Genomic DNA, 27,109 nt, shown 5'->3' on the forward strand with positions numbered 1-27,109 from the left:
GGCTAGTACTTAATACATGTTAGTTTTTCTCCTCAGCAATTTGGACTACTACTTTTTATTAACAATGGACATTTGTTGAAAAGTTTCTATGTGGACATTTTCTTCTTCCCTTGGGTGTATGCGTAGAATTGCATGGTAATTCTACATTTAAATATTTGAGTGAACACCAGACGTTTTCCCAAGTGACTGCCCCCATTTTATACTACAGCTAGCAGATTATGAAGGTACCAATTTCTCCATGTCTTCTTCATCCTGTTTTAATAATTGTACATTCTATTGGATGTGAGGCAATAACAGGTTGTGGTTTTGATTTGCATTTGGTAGCTAATGATGTCAAGAATTTTTTCATGTGCTAATTGGTCATTTGTAGATCTTCTTTGGAGAAATGTCTGTTCTGCTCATTTGTAAGTTATCTTTTGACTACTGAGTTGTAATAATTCTTTATACAAGTCCCTTATAGGATTTGCAAATATTTTCTCCCATTTCATGGGTTGTCTTTTCATATATATATTTTTTTTTCCTTCAGTACTGGCTATTGAACCTAGGGCCTTGTGCATGCTGGACAAATACTGTACCACTCAGCTACACCCCCACCTCTTTTTATTGATTCTGAGACAAGGTCTAAGTTGCCCAGGATGGGCTTGAAATTGTAATCCTCCTGCCTCACCCTACTAAGTGGTAGAATTATAGGCATGTACCACCATGACAGCTCTCTTCATTCTCTTAATGGTGTCCTTTGTAATACCAGTTTTGAAGAAGTCTAATTTATCTTTCTTGCCTGTGCTTTTGATGTCATATCTAAGAAACCCTCGCCTAAACCAAAGCCCTGAAGATTTAAACCTAGTTCCTTCTAAGAGTTTAATAGTTCTAGTTCCTATATTTAAGTCTTTGATCCACTTTGCTTTTTTAAAAAATGTAATGTGAAGTAGGGATTAAACTACATTTTCATATAAATATCATATAAATAAATAATATAGTTTCAGCAACATCTACTGAAAGACTATTGTTTCCCCGTTGCAATGTCTTGGCACTGGGTGAACTCCAACTGATTATAAATGTGAGGGCATATTTCTGAACTCCTGATTCTATCCCATTGATCTACATTGACCTATATGTCTAACTTTATGCCAGTATAATACTTTTTTCATCATTCAATTTTCTCTTTTTCTCAAAATTAGTTGTTCGGTATCTCTAGAATTTCTGTATGATGCTACAATCAGTTGCTGGGAAGAGGGGAGAGGAGGAAAGGAATAAAAAGCAACCCAGAACTGATGGGTTGTACTGAATCTGATCAGTTTGAATAGAATTGCCATTTTAAGTCTTCTGATTCATGAACATGAGATGTCTCTCCATTTATTAATTTCTTTTACAATACTTGGTACTTTTAGAATATAAGTTTTCCACTTCTTTTGTTAAATTTAATCCAAGGTGTTTTCTTCTTTTTGATGCTACTGTAAATGGAACTGTTTTCTTAATTTTCATTTAATGAAATCTCATTTCTATCTGTACTCTCTGTGAGTATATAGAAATACAATTGATTTTTGTATGCTGATCTTATATCCTTCAACCTTGAGTTTATCAGTTTTAATAGATTTTTAATGGATTCCTTAGGATTTTTCAATGTATAAGATTCTGTCATTTGCAAATAGAAGCAGTTTTACTCTTTCCCACTCTGGAGGCTCTCTAGAATTTTTCAGTACTAGACAAATTTATGAAAGCCTTAGTATCTGGATGTATTCAAGTCGATAATGCATAATTTTTAAAACAAAAGTAAGGGAAAGAAAAAAGTGCTGTAGAAGAGAAAATGCAGAAAACTCAAAGAATTGAAAGCAAGGAAACTGGTTCCTACAGTACCACTGCGTTATTAATTAGCTGTTTTGCATTCTTAATGAGGTAGTTTATAATCCTCTTCTGGTTACATAATGGATTTTCAAAATCTTTTTCCATTTGATATACCATGAACTTCCAGGGATAAGGAGTAACTTACCTTAGTTTAAACATTCAACCATTACAACCATGATTTTTACTACATATATTGACCAACCTCTCTCCTTTGCCCCTTACAAAGGAAAAATGATTACCAAAAGTGGAACTTTGGAAAATATAACTATGAGGAAAGGTACAGTACATAATGCTGCAAGACAATTACAAATAGTTACTCTCCTGGGAACAAGCTACAATATAAATAAATGCTTCAGTGGCTTGTGGAAGAAATAGTAAAAATGAGTAATGAATAAAGCATTCACTCTGTCAAATAATGCACTATTTAAAATTATAAATAAAGAACAATATGGATACTTAAAAAAACAATAAAAATGTGTCCTAAAAATATATATCTGAAGTTTTCATCACAGAAAGTCATTTTTTAAAACCCAAATTTTAGAATCCATCTTTTAATTAAAATGGCAGAAACTTTTCACAACAAATAAAAATTAAATTTTTCTACCAATCACTAACCAGTCATGCTCCCTCTGCCTAGTTTATATTGACAGTAGTAGAATAATAAACTATATACCGGGAATTGAACTCAGGGGCACTCGACCACTGAGCCACATCCCCATTGCTATTTTGTATTTTATTTAGAGACAGGGTCTCTGAGTTGATTAGAGCCTTGCTTTTGCTGAGGCTGGCTTTGAACTTGTGATCCTCCTGTCTCAGTCTTGCAAGTCACTGGGATTACAAGTATGTGCCATGGCGATGGCCTATACTTAAATATTTTATATTTCAAGTATTCTGGAACCTTACTTTTAATCTCTGGCTTAAAGGAAGAGGACTATCCAAATAAGTACCAGGGTCCCTGTCTTTCTTATGACTCTGCAGAAAACTCTGAGAACTTTCTGCTGTATCTAGGAAACACTTTTCTTCATTTCCAGCTGTTTTATAAGAATTGACACACAGTTCAGTTTCTTCAATACACATCTTAGGGTTACACAATTTGCTGTGGCTGTGTTCTTTGAAGTGGGTTGGGTTATGCTTCTGAGAACTGCAACTCATTTTTTGAGTTGTGCACTTAGCTTTCCCAAATACTGGGGCACTTTCTACATCAGAGGAATGTTTGTCAAGGCAAGCGCTATTCTTCATGACAATTTTTTGAGTGGTTTGCCTATCAACTTTTCTACTATGATCGATTGCAGGATATGGTGGTTCAACTCGAATACTGGTGGTCTTCACAACTGGATTATTGACAGGATAAGGTACAGAAGTACTCACTTCACAGTTTTCTTGAAAAAGTTGGTCTCCTGTTAGAACATTAGAGTTTCTGGATTCATTTTGTAAATGAATTTCGGAAAGATCTTTTGAAAGATGCAACAGACAGTCAGAACTACTGTTATCAATATGAGATTCTTTTATACTTGGAAGGCACAAAGTTTTCAGATGAATATCTGGTTGTACATTACCCTGAGGATATGATGATTTCATTTGTATTCGTTTCTTTAAAGGTATATCCTGAAGATATAAATCATTAATGCCAGAAAGCAAATGCTCTTCAGGACTAATCTTTTGAAGATTCTTGTCCAATACTTTATTGATGTTTGTGGTACACCATTCTGACTCACATGACAACTGTTGTGGGATATTTCCAAAGTCATTGGGGATGGCCGATAGGTGTGATTCAAGTTCTGATTGTGGTAAAACAGGAGAGAGAGTGTTCAATTTAATAGCTGGAGAATTACTAAAAGAAGTACCTTCCCAGTCAATGGCACTCAGGTGTAGATCAGTAATCACAGATATATTACAAGATGAAGCACTGGGTTGATTAGATTCTGAAATTAGAGACCTACTGACATCTTTAATTTGTTTTATAGCTGAAGGTCTTGGAGAAGACATTTGCTGTTGTGTATTCAAACAGGAAGCATTTTGAGGTAAAAGCAAGTCACTGGATGAGGCAGAAATAGATTCCTGTGGTAATGGAGGATCAGGAGAAATTTCCAAATTTACCTTGGCATTCTGCTTAGGAAAGATTTTACATGAGGGTTTTAAAGTCTTAAGTGACTGAAAACTCATTACATCATCTGATTCTGGTGAAGTGTTTTCTTTAGGCTTAATTTTCATATCTGAAAAGAAAAAAAAAATACAGTGAACAAGTATTTTCTTTTCCTTAACTTGAGTAAAAATATAGAGTTCAGATCAGAAATCCATGTGAGCTATTTTTGCCTTTTCTTTTTTTCTCAATTCATTTCTGGAAATACTATAAAGTTTCTTCTGGAAATAATGTTATAATTGAGTTGTTTTCCTCATTGAATTTTAAGAAATAATTAAAAAATATGTATTTATAACCCCAAATGTTACACAGTTAATGTTCTAAAATCAGTTAACCAATTAATACTTGGTTAAGTTAGTAGACACAGAAAAGAATGGTATACTTCTAGTTTTTCAGCTTTAAAAGAAAGTATATGAAGACAAAGAGGAAGAGTATGACTATTTCTTTTGATTTTATAGAATTTCCAACAAAATTTAGACAAGACAGATTCAAATAGAACAGGTGAATTTTACATAACATGGGTGTATGTTATATACAATTATCCAAACCAGTACTTACTTTTTTGTTTCTTCCCTTTAATTTCTAATTTTTGTTTTTGGTAGACAGCAACAATCTCAGGATAGGCTGCTTCAAACAATGATTCTTCTTCAATTGTAAGTAGAAGCAATTCTCCATGTTGTTGTTCTTCTAAAGCATAATGTTCTAAAAGATTAAAAATGCAATAAAGCAGACTTACTTATGGATTTGAAAAATCATACTTAACTACCATACCACAAATTGATAATTTATCACAAATCTTGCTTTACAAGATCTCTATTCCAATAGTATAGAATTTATTTTCTTTTGTCTGGAGAGAGCTGGAAGGAAATTCATTTGAAATTAGAACTTGAAAATCTTTTGCTTCAGAGATGGTAGCAGCAGTTTAAAGAATAAAAATTTTTGGGCTAGGATATAATTCAGTGGTAGAGTGCTTGCCTGGCATATACACAGTCCCAGATTTAATCCCCAGAACCATCAGGGGAAAAAAAAAGAAGAAAACTTTCTTTGGATAAAGTTGGTTGGTTTAAATTTCTCCTAGTAAGTGTTAAAATTCTGGATAAGGAATGGACTAAACAGTTTCCTATGATTTTAACATCAGCTTTTAAAAAAAGTGATGCCTTCTGAAAAGAACAGAATAGAAAAGGTCATCAAAAATATTATGTCACAGTTATCTTTCTCTTTTGTAGTACTAGGAATGGAACCCAGGGCCTAACACATGCTAGGCTAGTTTTCTACCACAGACATATAACCCAGGTCCTGTCACAAATCTCTTGAGGATATTCCCAGTACTACTGGATTCACAAGAAGATGATAAATGAGAATGCATATATGCAAATTTATAATACCATATAAAAATAGTAGACTAGATTCCCATGTATTCTATATGTGGGCAAAACTGCATGCAAAGTCAAATTATAATGAAAATATCTCTAAGTTTACAGCAGAAGCAAAGGAAACAAGTGATCTGAAGGTGTTTCTTGGTTAGTTCACTTCTTCCCTTAAGGAACAGCTCCCACAAGGACAAGGAAAAGTCAGTACCTGTTCCTCGGCTCCAGACAAGGGAGATGTACTGCTAAACTAGGCTAATATTTTCTTTCCTGAAAATACACTAGTTGGTAGAACTATTCCTATACAATTTCCAAATTTTTTAGCTTTCAATATTCTTACTATTGCTTAGAATGGTTACCTCATTCTTTACACAATTTTATTCAAAGTGTACTACAGTTTAAACTTCCATTGAACAAATCTACTCTTTAATTCATCTAAATATAATCACACAATCTAATTTCAAAAAAAGATAAAAACTTGGGATCATTTTCCATTTTAAATTATGTGTGCTTTACTTGTCTCTGGTTAGGAAGATAATTCAGAACTCAAACTTTCTCTGTGTGGCAAAAATAAGAGAAATGTGACAATTATAAATTCTCATGAAAATTAAACAGAATAAAGAAAGGAAGAGTACCCTGCGATTATCCAGCAATTTCAACTGCTTTAGAAACAGCCATATATGAAATCCAATGACTAGACCTTCTGTAGAATTTTTTAAAGAATACTTTGATATTTTCTTAATCATTACAAAATAAATACCAACTTAAAACATTAAAAAATCACTTGAAGTTTATCATACTATTAATCAAAGTCTATTTAAGGGCTGGGATGTAGCTCAGTGGCAAAGCATTTGCCTTGCATTTGCAAAGCCCTGGGTTTGATCCCCAGTTCTAAAACAGTCTACTTAAAATACAAGTAAACTAGTTTACACAAATAAACTAAAAAATTAATCTGTGGTACTTGCTTATATGCATCATATGTTAGACACAGACACAGACACACACACACACACACACACACACACACAATTTACTACACATATAAGTTAAAACATTTTTCTTATAATGAATACCTACCAGGCTTTTCCCATTCTACTTCAAAACAATGAACTCCATTTCTGATTCGGGGTTTAACAATTCTGAAAAATAAATTCATTTAATGAAGTCTAATTTTAAGTCATAGAAATTTTCAATTTACAGATTGAATAATTCAATTTCCGTTGATTTTTATTCTAAGTAAAGTAAGAAATTACTGTCTAGTTATTCCTTTGATTAGTTAAAAGAATAATTTTATGCTAGGTGCACAAGAATAATTTTATTGTTAGATTTTTCTCAGTAGATCGTTCCTTCCATTATTAGGCAGTGTTCCTCTTTTCCATAATGACGTTCCCTTTAAAATCCAGAATGGCAGTTCTGTGTATTGTTCCTCACTTTGGATTCATTAGACTATATTTTCCTCATCAGATTGAGATGAAACTTGTTTTGGCAAAAACAATACACAGGACTGGAGATATAGCTCAGTGGTTCAGCACTAGCCTAGAATGCATAAGGTCCTGCATTCAATTTCTAGCTTGGCCAAAAAAATCAAAAGTAAATAAATACAGACACACACACACACACTCTCTCTCTCTCACATACACACACATACATATAGATGATGTGGAGTCTTTCTTAGTTTACTACAGTAGAATAGATATATTGTCCATCTACTGGCCTATTATTGGTCATTACTAATTTAATTAAGTTGATGTCCACTTCTGAAGGTACCATATTTCCTTTGTAATTAATCTGTTGAATGATAGTTGAAACTATACTTTTTCTCCAGTAACCTTTCATCAATGTCTTCAATATTTGTTAATGATTCTTTCCTGACTAGTTTAGCACTTTTTAAGACATTTGTTTTATGTTCAATGTCTAGATATGCTGGATTTATTTATTGCACTTGGAAGTGTAATTTGATCTCAGAATATGTCTGTTTTAAATTTTAGAAAACTTTCAAATGTTATCTTTTCAAAAACTATAGTCCACTTATCCTTCTAGTTGGTTCTAGAAAATAGGTAGAAACTCTCAAATTATTCTCAAGTTAAAACTACTCTTAAGTATTTATTAGTCTTAAGTTGTCTTCTGTGACTTGATTAGTAGTCTTCCAATTCCCTAATCCTCTGTGATCAAGTCTAGAGTCCCATGTTTAAATGATTTTTCTTAAGATTTTTTTTCTAATTTTTAAGATTCATAATAGTTCACTTTTTAATATTCATTTATTTAAAATCATTTCTATTTGCTTTTGTAATTTCATCTTCTCCTTCTAATGGACATATACTTCATTTCCTTGAGTCTTCCTAGTATCCAGAAAGGCAAATTAAAAAAAAAAAAATTAAAAACCATCAGAGTTAACTATTTTATAAAACTGATTTGGAGTGAATTCATGATGCAATTGTTGATTTTTTTTAAACCATTATATTTCTTTATCTACTATTTTTCTTCAATTCTTTCGTATTTTATCTCTGTTCTCACTTCCTCTTCTTCATTTCTTGATGAGTATTTTCCAGCAACAATTCTAGCCTCGTTAATGGGTTTTAAGAAACAAACCTGACCCCATCAGATCTTGCATTTTTGGACCCTCCTTTTCTTTTCCCCAACAGGGGCTTCCCTCTTGGATGATGTTGCTGCACCTAGATTTATAGCTCTGAAAAATCAGTTTCAGCCCTCCCCCTCCCAATTCCCTCTATACTTCTGTTTCTTCCCTAGTCCGCTAAAATTGTTAACTTGTTAAGCCTGGCTATCTCTTTTTATATTTCTTTCTTTTTATAACCTATTGTTACTTTTTTTGAAGTAGGAGAGTATGTCACAACATGAATTGACTATGCTATCTTAACTAAAAGCCCTGAATATGATTTAATGTCCCAGGAGGTCTTTCCTCCACCTTTGGAAAACCAAAAGAGTTATATACTTCACTTTGAGAGATACTATGAATATTTCAGATCGTCACATATTCTAATGGGAACATGGAGTTTTCATGATATAATTCTTAAGCTACATTACCGTATTGGCTGTAATTGATTTGAGTTCCTTCTACCAAGTTTTCTTTCTCTCATGTCATAGAGGGTCAAAAGTACCAACAATTTCTCACATGCATAGGGACTGGGCCAGTCCATTTTTTCAAAGGTAAATCTCTGTAAATATAATAAAAATAAGATGAGACTTTAAAAGGTTCTTAGAAACAAATAGTACTCTTAGGTATTACCATTTTTCCATTAGAATTAAAATTAAAATTAATGAGAAGTCACCTGAGGATTAAAAATAATCTCATTTAATCCTCACAGTAACTTTGTGAGACAAGTAATGTTATTTTTGTTTTGACGATAATGCACATCTGGGTCACACAGTGAATGAAAGACTGAATTTATATCTAGGTCACAGATTTCAAATCTCAAAAACTTTTGTAACTCATTGCCTTCCACAATCATGTATGTGATCCTGACATTCTTTGGAGGAGTACCTCCCCCCACCAATATAGTTCTTGATAAAATGTCTTATATGGAAACTTAAGACATTTTCTAAAAAAAATAGCATTACTGTGGTCTCTCTTATGGTCTGGAAAGTATGGCCACTGTGTGGTGAAGGAGTAAAGGATAGAAATAAGTGCTAAAAAATGAACAGTCAACAGCTATCTGTTTTAATTTTTAAACCTCTTGGACAAATCACAGTGAACATTCCTTCTTCTCTTTCCAGTATCTAACTTTGTACCATGAAGTAATAATTCATTTTAGGGTACCTGGAACAATAACAAATCAGGTCGTTGGTACCTGATTACCTTCATCAATTTATCCTTGTTCAAAAGGAATTCTTGAATAACCTAGCCGGGGAAAAGAAAATAGGAATTGGGACCATAAAACTTTTTTAAAAGTTTGTGAAATAAAATACAATTGAATTATTGATTACCTCATGGAATGGAAATCCCTCACAACTGCAAGCTTTCCTGAAAATAAATTTAATATATGTTATTATAATCAAGACAACTTTAGACAGAATCTGAAATGAACTTGTCCAAACTCTCTTTTAAAAATATCACATGAAGTTCTTAAATAGTCACCAAGTTTGCAGCGGAATACCAAGTGACTATCTCCTGAGATGGCTGAATTTTAGAGCAGAATCATGAAAAGTATATGTGAAATGTATGACTAATCTAGATATGGGAGAAGGTTATATGCAAATAGTTTAACCACAGGCATATATACAGATCATGATAGGAAAAAAAAATGTCTTTTAAAAAACATACCTCTTAATATTGTTCTCTACTCCATTTAATTGCCTATCATGTTCTGTCTGGTGCCATTCACAAGGACAGCAGTATTCATAATCGTGCGGTTCACAGTATCTATCACTTTTACATAATTTGCATCCATTATGTTCATGATCTTTAGATGAGCCTTTATGGAGACACAAAAAAAAATAATTTTCAGTGCTTCTGAATTACTTTCTATTACCTTTTTTTTTCATTATCTAAATTTTCAAAAATTGATACTACCTAGCATAGAGAAAGGTTTTAATAAATTAAGGTTGAATAGAGTGAAAACTTTATGTAGTAGCTATATGCTAGAAAAGCATAATGCAATTATTACCAAAATGATGATTTATCTAATAGAATAACTAATGGGAGGGTTTCTTTGATTAGCATATTAAAAGCATATTCCAGTTAATTACCTCTGTCAGTGTCTGGCTCTCAGTTACACATAATTATTTTTAAACTAGGCTTGGAACATAAATAGATTATGACTACAGCATAGGTGTGGGGCTCGATTTTCCTCAAAAAGGAAAAGTGTGCTTAACTTCTACAGTGTTTTCAGAGTACGGAAGAACATATATTACTTGATATGAGTTAAAGTTGTCAATTATAAGGTATCAAGAAACCACAGAATGGCACATTATTGGCATATTGTAAAAGCATTTATGTTTCCGTGATTTCACTTGTAAATGAACAAAATCAGTGAAAACTTATATTGAGATAAGTTAATATGATCTTTTAATCTCTTTTGGGAGTGAAAGGCCTTTTTGACACAGGCCATGCTCAGTGATACCTTTTTCTTTTCTTTCTTTTAACCAAGACTAATGAAGATCCAAGTTATTTTCAGTAAGAGTAAATACACATTAGAAATTACTTTGAAGTCCTTATTCTTACACATATTAAAAGCACACTGTGGGACAATGAATAATCATTTAAATAAATAAATAACCACCACAAAATAAAATGATTTCAGTTCCATTTTCCCCAAATATATGTTGTTCTTAAAATGGATTTATATATTGAAAGCATGACAATTTTAATATCTAAGTAATTAGCTATCAGTTTGAAATCATACTCATTGTACAGTTATCATCTATTCACATCATTTCATTCAACAAATATTTACTGAGAGCCCATATCTGTGTATAACAAATTGACTCCAAGCCATTTCCAATCTAGTGGGAAAAAGCCTTCAAAGTGTCATTAATAAAGGTATGAAAAAGTACAATGAGAACAGGAATGAAAGTGTGGATATCAGACTCCCATACTATGGGGCTACTCCCTCTGTCTGCTTACCTGGATGGGAGCACACAGAACAGTGAGTCAGTTTTTTAGCTACTGACGGTTGTACAGCAGAGTAGCATGATTTTTCATTCCACTGATTAAACCTGCAATACAAATTGGTTTTGGAAAAAAAGGTCACAAAAATGCTATGTTCTCAAACGTCAATTTATTCTATTCCCTTACACCTGCCAAACTATGTTCTCTTTGGTGGAAGACAAATTTGATAGCTTTATGTGTAAAAACCCTCAGTCACAAGTTTTAAATGTGGCCTTAGGAACAGCAGAATTGCTGACTGGGCACTGTGGCACATACCTGTAATCCCAGCGGCTGCTGAGGCTGAGGCAGGAGGATAGAGAGTTCAAAGCCAGCCTCAGCAACTTAGCAAGGCCCTAAGCAACTCAGGGAGACCGTGTCTCTAAATAAAATGTAAAAAAGGCCTGGGGATGTGGCTTAATGGTTAAGTGCCTCTACGTTCAATTCCAGCCCCACAAAAAAAGCAGAATTGCCAAAGGGTATAGATACACGTGGGTATTATAATCAAATATTACATATTTGTTCAGTGTTTCTTCAGAGGAAGATTGTTAGTCAGCAATACATGGGGAGAATGGTTTATGTATCTTTGATCTCTTCTCTAAGTGCCAGATTTTAAAACAAACAGAATTGGGTACATGAACATTTTTCTACATCAGACATAAGAACAAACAGTAATGTATAAACTAAATAAAAAATTAAGCTTCTGGGGAAAAACTTTAAGAAATCTGCATTATTTCAAATGATCATTTCTTAATCTGCTATGCAAACAAAAACAGTACTCGTTTAATGAAAAAAATGTATATTATATGGAAATTTCTAATAAATAAAAGTTAATTTCACTTTTGTCTAACATTCCATGTTAACATAAAACCATCAAAGCTAGGTAGTAAGCACAAAGCATTAAGTACCCTGAATTGTGTTCCTCTACTTACAGAAGTTAAAGTTTTAATAAAAAGTTAAACGACCTCTTTAGTTCTTTGGGTAATATATGGTACGTAGAATTGTGTTTTAGCTGTTAGATTTTCTGACTGATTTATCACAAAGACCAAGTACAAGCCTGCTAAAAATTAGCACCAATTGCTTCTGGATAAATGATAAGGAGCTATAAAAATCAAAAGTATCTAGGGAAAACCAGTTTAAATTTATGAAAATTAGGATGATAGATAATTATAAAAAGAAATATAATTTCAGTATTTTTAAGTGTTAAGACAAACACTTATGAAACTGCATAAAGTATGTATTTGCTGAAACTGTTTTAGGAAATGTCCTGGTGTTAGCCACTAACATATTTGCTTGCTTTTCCTTCTTTTTTACCATTCTTCGCAATTCCCAAATGAATCCTTCACTCATACCAATGCCAAAAGAATCCTTTTCCTTCCTGCTTTGGCACCATAATCACTGATGTCAATAATGGGTTAGCTGAAGTCCTAGATCTATCAGTAGATTTATAATTAAAAAAGAAGCTTTATAGGAGAGAATACAGGGATGTGAAGTGTCTTTCATAGTCATTTCTTCTTCAGTTCTACCACTTAGCATTTCTTTTCAAGCACTCATCATCCATCCCAAACTACTGGGGCCAAAACTCTGTTGAATTCTCCGTGTCCCAGTTTTTTCTTTCTCATTGATTCTATACCTTATTGTCATTAAGGCTAATTTTTATTAATGACTGCTTCTGTCATGTAAATACAATTCACAGGATTTTAAGTAGCACAGATGTTAAACTACATTATAATCTGAATCTCAATTGTCTTGAATCCTCAAATTGCAGAGCTCAATTTAATTATAATTATGTATCACTAAATATGTACCTGGAGAACAAAAGTCAGTCAAGCAAAAATTTTGATTATTATTAAATATTTACAACATGCCACAAATATTTCATGTATAGGAAGTAAATACAATATCAAGTATTAGTGGTAAACAGTCTGTAGCAAAATGCCTGTGGTTACAAATAAAAGCATTTCAAAAGGTACTAATAGTGTTTAGTGAGCTACCATTTTTAAAAATACTGTGAGCTCAGAATATATGTTCTCATTTTCCCTCTGGAAAAGCTTTAGAGTAAGTAAAAATAAATTATTTTAAATGAAAACAGAACAATTAAAAAATACAAAGACCCTCTTTTGGAAGGCATAGTCCTTTTTGTAAAACTATTAAGTTCAACAAGAATGAAAGTCCAATGGTGTGAGAAAAAGTTATTTTTAGTTACCTCTCAAGCAAACTTTGCCCTTTCAAAATCTGTATAAGTTTCAATGCTTGCTCTTTTCCAACTCCAGGGACTCCCTTTCAGAAGGGGGAATAAAAATTTCAAATGTTAGTAACTAGGAAATGCTTAAATAAAGTGTAGTAAGCTCATTCAATGGAAGACTATGCAGCTGAAAGAAACAAAGAGGGAACTCTGGGTGAGGATAGAAAAATATGTAAGATACATTATTAAGTATGAAACCTAACTACACAATAATGTATGATGTAGATTTGTTAGCAATTATATTATTAGACTATGTAAACAAAAGAAAATTAGAAGTTATATGCCAAACCACTGACAGTGCTTTATTTTAGGGGAGAAAGGGACATAATTTTAGAGGGCTTTCACTTACTAAGTTAATTATTTTGGTAATTTTATTTTGTCCTAACTTTGTTATCAGGAAAATCGGTTATTTAATTATATGAACATTTAATATTTAAAGACCTGGAAACATCAAAAAAGAAGAGGTCCAAGTTTACTCTTAGTATTAAAAACAAAGTTAAAATGTGAAGAATCCAATGCACAAAAATTATACACATAAACATATCCACATCACAATTTCAGGTGAGTCTCTTATTTCTTGGTTCCTGTCAAAGTTTAAGAATATATTGCTATAAATAAGGCTGCTGTTTGTCCATTATTCACTAAGAGTACTGGTTTTAAAATACTTACCAACTGGTTAGTAAATGGCCAGTAACCAAGCAGCCTGAATGTCTGCCTGACCCTGCAAGCTTGAATGATGCCAACTCGCCTACACTCAAGATCCAGCTACTAAAAAGCTAGTCTGCGCTATAGCAGAGGAACAAAGTCAGTTCCATCTCTATAGCCTATGACTTTGACATACCAGTTGTCAGATATTTTGAATATCATCATTCTTATATTAAGTCATGGTAGTATACTGTCTTAAAAATCTTTAAGAATACCATAAAGAGAAATAATCTTTAGTTACAAAGGATACAGAAAATCAAACCAGTTAAGGCTCGCTGCATATTGTAACACCACTATAGCTAAAGTTGGTTTCTGTGAGTTCAAGTTGTAAGTTCAAAATTTGTTGAATTCAACATTGGGCTATTCTTAGATTTTAATTATATCATTACTTACAAGGAAATAAGTGTCTTTTATTTCAGAAGGAGAATTACAATAAAATAATGGTTTGTTGTATTTAAAGTTCTCTCCTTCTGCTTTTCTTTACCAGTTTAAAAAAAAAAATTATTGATTCCTATATGTAGCCACTGAAGACATAAGTTAGAAATCAGTTAATTATTTTACTCTCCTGTTATTTTTTTCCTTTCTCTTAGGTGCAAGTAAAACAAACAAAAAACCCAAAAGTCACTCTTCTTTGTACTTCTCTTAGGAATAGAGGTAATATGAGGGATAGATAATGTCAGGATAGAGATGATTTGTAGGGATACAATGATATGAATATATAGTACCTACAGGGCCTGTCATTTTTATTTTTGTGCACAGTATTTAAGAAAATGGTTCATTTTCAAATTGAACATTATTACCCTATGTGCAAGTATGACCTGTGTAACTCTACATCATGTACAACCAGATGAATAAGAAATTATACTCCATTTATGTATGATGTATCAAATGCATTCTACTGTCATGTATAAGTAATTAGAACAAATTTAAAAAATGGGTTAGTCTTATAATTCTTAATTTATCACTCACCCTACTTTACTTACTTGTTACAGAGTACCATTTTGTACAACCTAAGATATAAATAAAATGTTTCAGTGAACAAAACCCAGTGCAATGCTGAGTGGCATGGAAATATGAATGGCTTATCTCAAGAAGCATGTTGCTTAGCAACATTAATAACAATAAGCATATGTACAACTGGAAAGGTACAATGGATACCAAGAACTAAAAAAATGGACAAAACAATGACAGAAACTAGCATTGGTATGAAATAAGAAAAGAGCAATTACTATGTTTCTTTACATTATTAGGGTGGTCAAACTTGAATGTAAACCTCTCCATCTAGAGTAATGGTTTAACTGAGATTCAAACTGTAATACCATTTATTATTCTATTATATTCTGGTTTATAAGGCTCAGTGTCACGTGTCAGCTCTTTCATACCATTTGAAATGCTGATTGTTTTAGTTATGGTGAATGACTAATTATGCCTAAAATTATATTTCAAGGTAGATTCTTAATAACTATATTCATATTAATATAGCAAGTAAGGTACCAAAAAGACACACATGAAAGTAAGTAAACATGATTTCAGCTTGCCTTTGGAAGATAGTCACAGCCAAGAAGTATTGCTAGTCCAACCAGAGCATCTCTATCCAAACCTAGTTTACTCTTGATAGATGACATTGTATAACAGTCAACATGAGGGTCCTAAAGAAAGAATAGTGCAGTATGATCTTCAAAAGGTAAATGTTTATGAACTAAGCAACATTACAAAAACCAATTTGTCAGTTATCGTCCTTCTTTCTTTCTTTTTTTTTTTGGTACCAGGGATTGAACCCAGGGATGCTTAACCACTGAACCATATCCCAGCACTTTTTATTTTGAGAAAGTGTCTCACTAAGTTGCTTAAAGCCTCATTGCACTAAGTTGCTGAGGTTGGTTTTGAACTGGTAATCCTCCTGCCTCAGCCTCCTAAGTTGCAGGAATTATAGGCATGTGCCATTGCACCTGGTAGTTACCTTTAAATGTTTAATTATTCCAAAGTTTAAGTAGGAAAATCATTCTCATCACCAGAATCTTCATAGACTCTGACACTTTGATAGAAATAAAGTGATAGTTTCAAAAACAGTTTAAAAAATAAACCATAGTGGATTATATTTTCTTCTTTATTGCTTTTTGGTTTATAAAAAGATAGCATATAATATATATTATAGAAAATAAACACTCCCTATAACTGTATTGCCTTAATCATTATTAATACCTTGGTGCACATTCTTCCAAAAAACTATTTTGACACATGTATAGCTAATGTTTATTATTAACTACATTTTTATGTAAAAGTAGAATTCCATAAAATACCATTTTACAACATTTTCTCCCAACAATCTTCCTGGGTATCTTTTATGTCAACAATACATACCTTTTAAATGATTGTGTAGCATTTGATATGGACTCTGAGGCAATACTATTAGCATTTTGGGAGGGAAAATAGGATTGTATGACAGGAGGTTTAACTTGCTTGGTCTTTATAGGTTTCCTTGCCTAATTCTGAATTGTTGCAACCAAACTGACTACTGGCAGTGTTCCCTGTTGAGGAATTAACAGTATTAAAGCAGTCCTCTATAAATGAACATCTGGATTGTTGGCTAAATTTTTGTACTTATTAATAATGCTACAATGGACATCTTGCCTACACTCTCTCTGCATATTTGGAGGTCATTTTGAGGATAAAATACTAAAACTGGAAATGTGGGTCAAGGCGACATATTTCATATTCAATTCTGTGTTATTTTCTTGAAATTAATTAAGAATTAAATTATGGGGGCTGGGGTTGTGGCTCAGTGGTAGAACACTTGAATGGCATGTGTGAGGCGCTGGGTTTGATCCTCCCTCTGCACCACATAAAAATAAATAAATAAAATAAATGTACTGTGTCCATCTACAAAAAAAAAAAAAATTAAATTATGTGAAAGTCTAGTCTTTAGTACAGAAATCCAAGTTTTTAAGAAAATGAGTTATGTGGTGGTAATTTTAAAAATTTTTTTGAAAATTTATCTTTAAATTGATAAAAAGCAAAATTGTATATATGCATGGGATACTAAGAATTATTTCAGTACATGTAAATAATGTGTAATTTTTAAATTGAATTACTCATACCTACTTCCTCAAATATTATCATTATTATTATCATTTATGGCAAGATTTTTCAAAACCTTTTCTAGCTCTTTGAACTGTATAGCAAGGATATTTTTAACAATAGTAAACATTTTATTTAGTAAAGCTATTTGCCAGGCATTACAATAAGCATTTTACATGTATTATTTCATTTTATCAGCCCTTTAAAAAAAAGTAACTAACTTATAAACAAACACTAAAGAAAGAAAACAAATACCTTTGTACTCATAGTGAAATTCCTGTAGACAGTCTGGGCCCCATAGAGGAAAGCATCACCGTCATTGGTGAGGCAGCCATCCACCTGACCACTGGCATTAAGGTGAGCACACATGGCTTCTGCTTCTCCGGTGGCCTGAACCCAGGGGATTCCTAGGCATTCCAGCATATCTAGGCACTGAAGCAAAAAGGGGGTGCAAGAAATAAAAAAAAACATTTCTACTGCTAGTTTCTTCAGTGTTTAATTTACTACATTACAAGTATTAAGAGTAGTCATTAGGTATTTAAAAAACTATATTTAAGAAATGCTTGGAAATTTGAACATTGATACCTCATGGCCTTAAGGAACACTGAACTTTGGGGTCTGATAATAAAAGTCATATTGTGCTTAATCTTTTTTTTTCATGTTTTAAAGGCTATCTTTTAGAAAACAGCACTGAAATACTGAGAATTACACAATATCATGGGTGGCATTTGATTCAAAATAATGTGGAAATAGGGCAGTAGATCGAGACATAGATGGCATAGACCAACAGCTGATAAGTGTTTAAGACTGGTGATAAGTTACTTTTGTATTAAGATTTTTTGTTACCAAAAATTAAGATTTTTTTAATGTCAATTACAAAGTAATCTGTATTTGTCATTTTTTTTGTTCAATGCTATTACCTTCAGATTCTGAAAATATTTTTCAATAAAAACTGACTACATGAAGATTCACATACATAAACTACAAAACTACAATACTTATCTCACATGATGGTCAAACCCATATGAGCTTTTTGGAAGAAGATCCTAGTACACAACTTTAGCTTGAAGACTTAAAAAAGTTTTTTCTTTTACTTATCCTGCCTCCACAATATGAAACTCTCATATTGTAGAGAAACCATATGGAGTCAGTTGTTGGTGTCCTCCTAGGAAATCAAATGTCTATGCATGCAATAATTCATTGTGAGTTTTCTATGGATTAATGGTTAAGATACCCAGCTGAGTAGCTTACAGTTATGCACATGGCCTAGTTCATCTTTTCTGTCCTATATTGTTCTCTCTGTATTGGGGAATACTGAGAATGCTGGAAAAAAAGAGGATTTGACTTGTACTTTTAGAGACTGACAGAATAAACACCTTTGGCTTAGAATGACTGATCACTTGAATGTTACCATATATAACAAAAACTTCTGCCAGATATTACCCGAGGTAGATAAGATTCAAAAAGACAAAATACTATGTTGAAAAAAAAATTACTTCTCAGGGTTCTGGATAGTCGATTTTAGGGAGATGGTTTTATTACAGGTGCTGTTTCTACCTTAACCCCTGATAAGAAGTGTCTTTTCATAAGCAAAGTCATTTCCGGTCTTGCACCATTTGTCACTACAAACAACTCTTTTCAAAAAACCAGCACAGAAGTGATGAGGCTGGCTACAATTTTTTCCTACCCTATTCTTGCATCGTGTAGCGGAGCTGGTGTAGGAGACTGAGTAATTTGTGCTTCTCATACTCATACCTAAATGTTGGCAGTGTATTTAGAAGGATATGGGGCCTACTAACTGAGAGTACAGAAATAGGAAAATGAATAGACCAGCAAAACTGAACTGACACAAAATGCCTTAGAGCACCATGATATTTAGAATCCAATAGAGATCTTTCCAATTACTAACAGTCATTAAGATGGAATACTCACTAACTGAAAACTATTTTAAAAAATTACCTAAGAATATACTCAAAATTTCAACAAGAGACAGGTGACTTAGTTTATGCAGTGTCTTTTAAAATAAATTTTTAACCAAAATTGAAAAGGAAAACAGGGAAATGAAACCAAAGCAAACATACAGTTTATATGCTTAATATACAAAGAACTTGCACACACAAAAAATTAAAACCTCAAGAAATAAGTAGATAAAGGACATGATGACCTTATTTAAAGATAGACTCAAAATAGATGACCTTCTTAACCTAACCATTAAAAGTCCAATACATATTAAATGAAATCTTTGCTTTTGCAGAGTACAAAGACAAATCTGCCAATCTCCACCATTCTTGATAGTGCACCAAAATGATTTATCTCACATTTGTACTGGTAGAAAAACCTGGCAAGAGCTACAAAATTACTCTAAAACTTTGTTCCTTTTTGGGTAATTTTATCTAAAATCTCAAATCACAAGAGACAGCTTACATACACAAAAAATGCTCATCATAATTTCATGTATAATGGAGAACAACTAAAAAGCAAACAATGGTACATGAGGCAAATAATTCACAGCTTTATACATGTTGTACAACCACTATGAATTGTGATTTTGAATAGAATATGGCAACAGGGAAATGTGTTTGATAACTGAAAAGCCCATGATAAAAATTATTTATACACTATTATGAATCTTTAAAATTATACGAAATTATAAATTGTAATTTAAAATTATTCGAAAAGAGACAAAGACTATATCTTCGTATTATTATATTTTAGAATATAAAAATATATTTTTAGCGCAAGCTTTCTTTCTTTCTTTTCTTTTTTGATACTGGGGTTTAAATCCAGGGATGCTTTACCAATGAGTTACATACCCAGTCTTTTTTATAAAAATATAAGCTATATCTTTAAAATTATAAGTAGTGTATAAATAATACATTATAATAATAATTATTTTATAAAATTACAAGCCCTAAGGGAAGCCAAATATATGAACTATCTATATATGAACTACCATGAATTTTTGAATGAAAGTTGTATGAATTAATGAGATCTCATATGTTTTGGAATTCTTTAAGTGCTGAAAATGTTATAAAAGATACTCAAGGTCCTACCATGTATCTGTATTTTAGATATATTTTTCTGTAATTTCTCAAAATTTCTAAATGCCAGTGCCAGGACTTCAGCTCAGATCAGTTTCACTCTAAAATATACACCCATTTTTCTATACAAACTTGTCTTCTCTTCACAGTATAGTTAATGAGTATTAAAGTTTATAAATTTTGAGTAAAATGTACTCTTCAATTCAAATCAGAATTATTAAGTTGAATCTGAATGCTCACCTCTCTTAAGACTGACTTAAAATGTGATCTCCCCGTTTTCTGAGACCATTCTTTTCCAGAAGGCCCATACCGAATCTGATTCCTCTTGCTCATGACATCAGCTTTCAGCTTTGGCGGCTCCCCTTCCATAACAAACACCAGTTTTACATCCATTTGTGTTAAACATGAGATACGAAAAAATAAGTTCCTGAAATATATAAATTAGTAATATATTAACCATAATATATTGACAGTATATAAGTCAAATGGTATGACACAAAGACAAGAATATTAAAACTAGTACCAAAAATGTTACATGCAATAACATTTTAATTACTAAGATTTAGTTAACATGGAGTAGAAAACAACTGAATGTTTTTATGTGAGGGAGATTCACTACTATTCCCGTTGCTATGTGAAAAATGGTTTGGAGGAGGAGACTGTGAGCAGAGCAGAGGAAGGGAAACTAGTGAAGGTGTTATTTCAGCTGTACAGATGAGAGAAGTGGCATGAACTGAGGTGGTATCTATGGACATTGAGCAGTTTGTGAACACAAAACATGTTTTAGAAATAGAACTGTCAAGATTTACTCATGCACTGGATGTGTGAGGTAAGATGGAGATAATGGCTCCCTAAATGCTGGCTTTTAGCAACTGTAACATCCTGCAGTATAGGTTAGAATAAGTAGGAATGTGAATCTGAAGCTTGAAGAGTAAGAGGTAAAAATTTGTGAGTCATTAGTATAAAAATGGCATGTTTAGACATGCTAAATGTATTTTAAAGTCTCGAAATATAAAACAACAAGAAATAAAGTTTAAATAAAACCAAGATACCAAGAAGACACTTTACACAAGCACACATTCACATTTTAAGAACTTTTACTGTACCTGAGGTGTGGCTTCGTGACAGTTCCAATCATTTTTTTGACTGTCTGTGCCTCACACACCCAGAGACTCAAGTCAACCGCAATGGTTTTCCCACTAAGATTCTGCAAGTGGATGTGTTGCTTAACAGGCTCCAAAATTTGCCACAAGTTATTCACTCCCATTCTGTTGATTATCTACTGTTATTTGAAATATTTCACAAAATAATTGTTAGAGGAAACAGACATTCAGAACAGAAATTCAAACAATATATTTTGAGCTAGTTCAGGAAAATGCGTAGATGATTATCTTCATTTCTTTCACCAGTCAGCCTTTTGAAGTGAATTGAAACACCTGAAACATTAAAAATAGTTTTAACTGGCTTTGTTCTAGCTAATAACAGAAGCTTACAAATGCAGAGATGGGTAGAAAATATAGAGATGCTGTAAAAAGAGGATGGGGACTAGTGCTCCATCATGAGGAAAAACAAAAAGAAAAGAAGCGAGCAAGCATTGAAACAGGAAATGACTAAAGGAAAAAAAAAAACCAAGGGGGTTAATGAAAGAAAATTTTGGTGGAAAGTGGGGGGAGAACAAACAAGGAAAGATGGAGGGTTGGAAGATTATGGAGTTACTTTTTAAAAACTGCACTTTTTTTGTTTTTTTGCAGTACTGGGGATTGATTTAGCTCTACCACTGAGCAACACTACATCCCCAGTTCTTTTTATTTTGGACAGGTTCTAAGTTGAGGAGGTTGGCCTCAAACTTGCAATCCTCCTGCCTCAGTCTCCCAAGTTGCTGGGATTATAGGCATGTGCCACCATGCCCAGCTAATGGACAATGGCTTTTTAAACTGCATGGTCACACATGTTCATTGCAGAAAAATGAAAATTTGAAGTTTTAAAAAAAGGTTTAAATCATTTATATATAGTTTTACCATCCAAAGAAAATAATGCTAAACAATTTTCTATGTATAGTAAGGGACATTTTAAGAACAAAATTGTCTTAACCTTGGATGTTGTTCTGTGCTTTGCTGTTTTTTATAGGCTAAACTTTCCTTTTTAAACATCTACAACTGTTTTTTTTTTCTTTGTTATTATCTGATGTAGATATTATATAGTACTTGCAATAAAGATTAAGTCTGACTCTATCTACATATACAACTCAGATTATCTTCACTCCAAAAAAACAAGGCAGGAGGCAAAAATACATTAAGTCTAAAGGTTATCACCTAAATGTGGATTTTTTGTGACTAAAAATCACTGAATTATCTTTAACAGAATTTATTTTAAAAGCAGAGTTTCTCAAATTGCACATGGATGCAAAGAAAATAAATATTGCAAGTGTTGCTGTGTAACTCAGCCTGTTTTTCTGAATCTTTATGATGTGGCCAGGCTACCACTGAATATTAGTCTGTGCACTCATTTTTATGAAGAGTGCACAAAAATACACAGACATGTTAGTTTACAAAGAAAAATATGCAGAGTTAAATACAAAGAAACATTCAGTAGTTAATAATGATCTAATGCTAATATTGCCTACATCAAAAAACTCCACTGGTCATAGATACTCCACTGTGACAGAGTCTGAGTTAATGTGAAATTTCTGGTTAATTCTGGAAAGAGTGGGTGCATAAAGTCATTACGATGAAGTAAATAATACTTTTAAAGTATTAACCATCAGAATACATAAAACTAAGAAAGTCTGAGGGGATAATTTTGTTTTCATTTATGACTCACACTGGATACTGGAATATACTGGTTCTGAAGGAAATAGTAATTCCTCTCTAGAGCAATGTTATCATAACTGATCCCATTTCTTTTAAATGTGACCTTGACTCTAGTAGTCAAAGTATGAATGCAAATTATCTTCTGATTTAGCCATACCTCTTCTAGGTACCTACTTTAAGATATACTCTTAGATGTATACACAATTATATACAGCAATACTCACTGTAGCACTGCTCATAAAACTACTGACAGAATTATCTGGTTTCCAGAAAGTAAAACTTGAGCTACTATCTGTGCTAAAAAGTGTTCTCTTCTCCATTTTTCCTTAGTTATGTGACATTTTCTAGAAAAATGTATTTCACAATCAGTCTTACTGTTTACCATATTCTTTAGTCCATCTCAAAACCTTTTAAACCACTCTGGTACCTTAACCCACAGTCCCCATGTATCTACAGAAATGGGATTTAAAAATCTTTAAAACCCCTCTCTTTCATAAGCAAAGAGTTCCTATTATGGAATATGCCAGTTTTTCACTTTCTTCTCTAAATGATAGGAATCAAGGGGACATTTTTACAGGAGCTATGTTCTTTATATGTCACAATCCAATAAATCCTTTTTTCCCTTAGATATTCATCATTAATGCATTTCTACTAGGTCTTCTTGAATTATTACAGTATTTAACAGTATTCATTACTTTCAAGTAAAAACTATGGATCAGAACTATGCTAAGCAACAATCTAAAAGACTGGGGGTTGGACAGGAATTAGACCTTTTCTTCAGTGTTTTCATCTTCTCTAATATACTCCCACATCATCAGACATGTCCCCAGAGCTCCTAACTAGCCTCTAACTGCCCACCTGTTCACAAGGATGCATAGTTCTGGATTCCACCATAATTTTGTCTCCATACAACTGTAAGTCTTCTGACTAGTCTCCCTGATTCCACTTTCACTATCGTCTACTCCCACACAATCCTTTTCACATTAGATAGACTGATCATGAAGAAAATCCCAAATCACCATCTTTCTGGTAATGGACAATGAATTTCCTCTTGGGTAAGTCTTTGTATCACAAGTTAATTTTCTTTATTTATGGTGGCTGTCTTTAGACAGTTATAGAATGCAAAAGGGATTAATGTAAAATTACATGTGTACTAAATGCATACATTTTAAAAAATCAATATTTTAGGATTAGCTGCAATATATCTACAACTGAAGTTTAAAAATACACGATCTCTGAAGACCACTCATAAAAGCAGGATATTAAAAGAATATCTCAAATCTGAAAGGGAAAATGGTATGAAATGTATTCAAAAGTACACCTTAGTTTAAGAATGCAGTTAATCCAACATTTCTATCATCTACAGTTTCCACTCCTTATGTTCTTTGTACCAGCCATTTCTCTGACGTGATACTAAACAGCTATGATTAAGACACAAAAGCATATGAAATTCCCAAAAGGGGCAGAATGCAACAGCTTTTAAGATACCGAATTACTCTAGAGGAATAGATGGTTCTTGTAGATCATAATCAACATGAGGTTACTTAAAAATGTTCAGCATCAAGTAAAATTTAAAAAATTACAACACCTGTTAATCCACCAAAGACTAATTTTGCCTTGCTTTTAATTTTCAATAGGGTAAAATGTGAAATTTTTGGTGTGGGATTTGAGTTTCTATTCAAATCTTTCATTATGTAATGACTTGATCAATGTCATTCTGACCATACAGTACATATGACATATAAAAAGGTGTCTCCTAACATATTCATAGTTCTTAGGAACAGTTGTGATACAAAAGTAAGTGAACCAAGGGCTGGGATATAGCTCAGTTGGTAGAGTGCTTGCCTCACAAGCACAAGGCCCTGGATTCAATCCCTAGCACTGCAAACAAAAAAAAGTAAGTGAACCAAGAGAGTTAGAAAAACATAGAAAATAACTTTATAACCTATAACTTTATTTAGGTAACTTATGGGTATCAAAATCAGAACACTCATCAAACAGCTTTATATCTTATTAATGACTTCAATTTATTTTGTTTAGTGAAAAGAGCACTAGACTTGGAATACAAAAAGTCTAGGATTTTGGCCTTGGATATACCACTGATCAGTTGCATGACCTTGGAAATACATTTAATCTTTCTCCAAAGTGACAGTTATTCAACTAGATTAATTCCAAATTTCTAATATCCTTTGAATCACATAACCAGTTTTGGTAGTTTGGAATAAAAAAAATCTACTTCAGAAATTACTGCTTGGTATTTCTACTTAAATAAAGGGCTGAAAAATGCACTTCAAGTTAAAACAAAAAACAATCCTTTGATGTAACCATATGGTACCCATAAATCAATTTATGCCCCTAAAACTTCCTTAAAAGCTAATAAGTTTTTATTGGTTAATTATAAAACTGAATGAGGTGAGAAAAAAACAGTACCTTGCTAATTCTACTAATGGATCAAATTTAAAGACAAAAAGAGGTCAGTGGTCTGATTTATGTAAAAACACGCATTTTATTAAAGCAAGTTTCCTAATTTATTCCAACTTGATGCAAAAAATTAGAAAGTTTAACAAAAAGGCAGGGAATAAATTTCTCAAATCCATTCGGATGATTATTTTCATAAAGATTGCTAAATGGTATAAAGTTTGTTTCAGTGCAAGATTGTGTAGTATGGGACTTATCACGTATCTCACTAATGCTGATTTTTAAATTATTTTTTTCTCTTTTATTTATTTATTTATTTTTTTTGCGGTACTGGGGATCAAACTCAGGGCCTTGTGCTTGCAAGGCAAGCACTCTACCAGCTGAGCTATCTCTCCAGCCCTCACTTTTACTTTTATATGAATTTGGCCAAAGCTTTAAGGCTTACTCTCGGACTTGTTATCAATAAAATGTAAGGTGTTCACTATTCACCAGGAATGCTTCTGGGAGCCATAGATACAACATTAAGTTCAGGTTCTGCATTTAGCATTTAAACATCTTGGTAGGGGGAGACTGCAGACAAAAAAGGGCAGTATCACAATGTGACCAGTACAGGCAAAGAGGTAAGGCGAGCGAGTCATTCGTGTCAGTAGGAAATAGAGGCACTACCTAGTCTTGGGCATCAAGGTTTCTTGAAGGAAGTGACATCCAAGTAGGAACTTCCACGAATGTTTCCTATTAGTTTCCAACCAGGATCGATTTGGCCTCGTATTTTAGTCTGTTGATTATACAACTTTGCATTGCTCCTTGGCAAAGGCCACAACATATATTTACTTTCACAAGTAAAATGTTCTTGGAAAACCGGGGATTGGACATCAGATGGGGGTGGAGTGGCGGCAAATGCCATTTTTTTTCCCCACCCGGAAGATTCTGGATCATGGAACTTGACTAGCTTACTCGACGAGGTCTGCATATTCGGGGGAAAGGTTGTGTAATGACTGACAGGGTGGATAAGCGTCGGGTTGGGAAGTGAGCGGAAAGCTAAGCCAAGGAACTCATCGGTGCGATATCTATGGACGTGGTTTACACTCTAGGGTGGCGCGGGGGTGGGGGCGAGACTGTAAATACCCAACCCCAATTCAGAAGCGACTCCTACAGAACTATTCAAACTAAAGTAAAAGAGCAGAGGACAGGCTCGCCCACATAGCCTTGAGTCCCACGGGGGCCGGAGGGGGACAATGGGGACCCTGCACTCGGTGGCTCGGGCCCGGAGCCCACCTGCCGGCAAAAAGCAGGGGCAGGACTGCGGCCGAGAGGCCTGGGCCGCGTCCTCCCCTTTATACCAGGGGCGCCGCAGAAGCCGTCGAGGAGGAGGGCGGGCCGCGGACCAGTCCGCGACCTCGGAGCTCGCCCCCAGCCCAGCCTTTCCGAAGAGCCGGCGGAAGAACAGGGTCGGCTCTCCAGGGTCCCACGGGACTTACCCGGACAGCCCTTCCACCTGGGTTGTGGAAAAAGCCCTTCGTCGTTTACCAGTTTGGACTGAAGCCTAACTATTGCCGCCTCCACCTTTCGGGTTTTCTCAAAGGGAAAAAAAGTCCTCGTAACGCCAGCGAAGCGGCACGGTGGCCGCGCAGAGAGGTCCGGCGGGCACTTTTGAATTCCGTGCCTCCCCCGCCGGCCCGCCTCTTCCGGGTAATGGCTAGTCACTCTCCCGGCCCGAGCCTCCCGGGGCGGCTTCTTCCTGCCCCGAGCCGGCCCGCGGACGCATGCGCGGACCTGTTGCCCGGGGTGTCTGGCGATCTGTCTTTGCCTGTGGGTAAATCTCCCGCCGCGCCGCCTGCACCACCTCCGCCGCCACTGCCAC

At 33.8% G+C, this 27,109-nt stretch overlaps 1 protein-coding gene across 3 annotated transcripts; it reads right to left on the reverse strand.

Annotated features, from left to right (window-relative positions):
• Positions 1-659: 659 nt before the first annotated feature.
• On the reverse strand, positions 660-26,864 carry Gen1 (GEN1 Holliday junction 5' flap endonuclease). 3 transcript variants are annotated; one of them, XM_047522076.1, is made up of 14 exons: positions 26,727-26,864; positions 21,127-21,302; positions 20,261-20,447; positions 17,235-17,411; positions 15,440-15,550; positions 13,158-13,231; positions 10,931-11,022; positions 9,629-9,779; positions 9,292-9,328; positions 9,164-9,205; positions 8,392-8,522; positions 6,427-6,488; positions 4,541-4,684; positions 660-4,055 (listed from the first exon to the last, which is right to left on the reverse strand). In XM_047522076.1, the coding sequence occupies exons 2-14, from the start codon at positions 21,285-21,287 to the stop codon at positions 2,725-2,727; spliced, it is 2,700 nt and encodes an 899-aa protein (XP_047378032.1). In that variant the 5' UTR covers positions 21,288-21,302; positions 26,727-26,864; the 3' UTR covers positions 660-2,724. The 3 variants fall into 3 exon arrangements, with proteins under 3 accessions (XP_047378032.1, XP_047378030.1, XP_047378031.1); XM_047522074.1 differs by having other exon boundaries at positions 9,125-9,205; XM_047522075.1 differs by having other exon boundaries at positions 9,125-9,205; positions 21,127-21,456; positions 26,727-26,853.
• Positions 26,865-27,109: the final 245 nt, after the last annotated feature.

Source organism: Sciurus carolinensis, chromosome 13 (assembly GCF_902686445.1).
Source record: "Sciurus carolinensis chromosome 13, mSciCar1.2, whole genome shotgun sequence".
In the NCBI taxonomy this organism is placed as follows: Eukaryota; Metazoa; Chordata; class Mammalia; order Rodentia; family Sciuridae; genus Sciurus; species Sciurus carolinensis.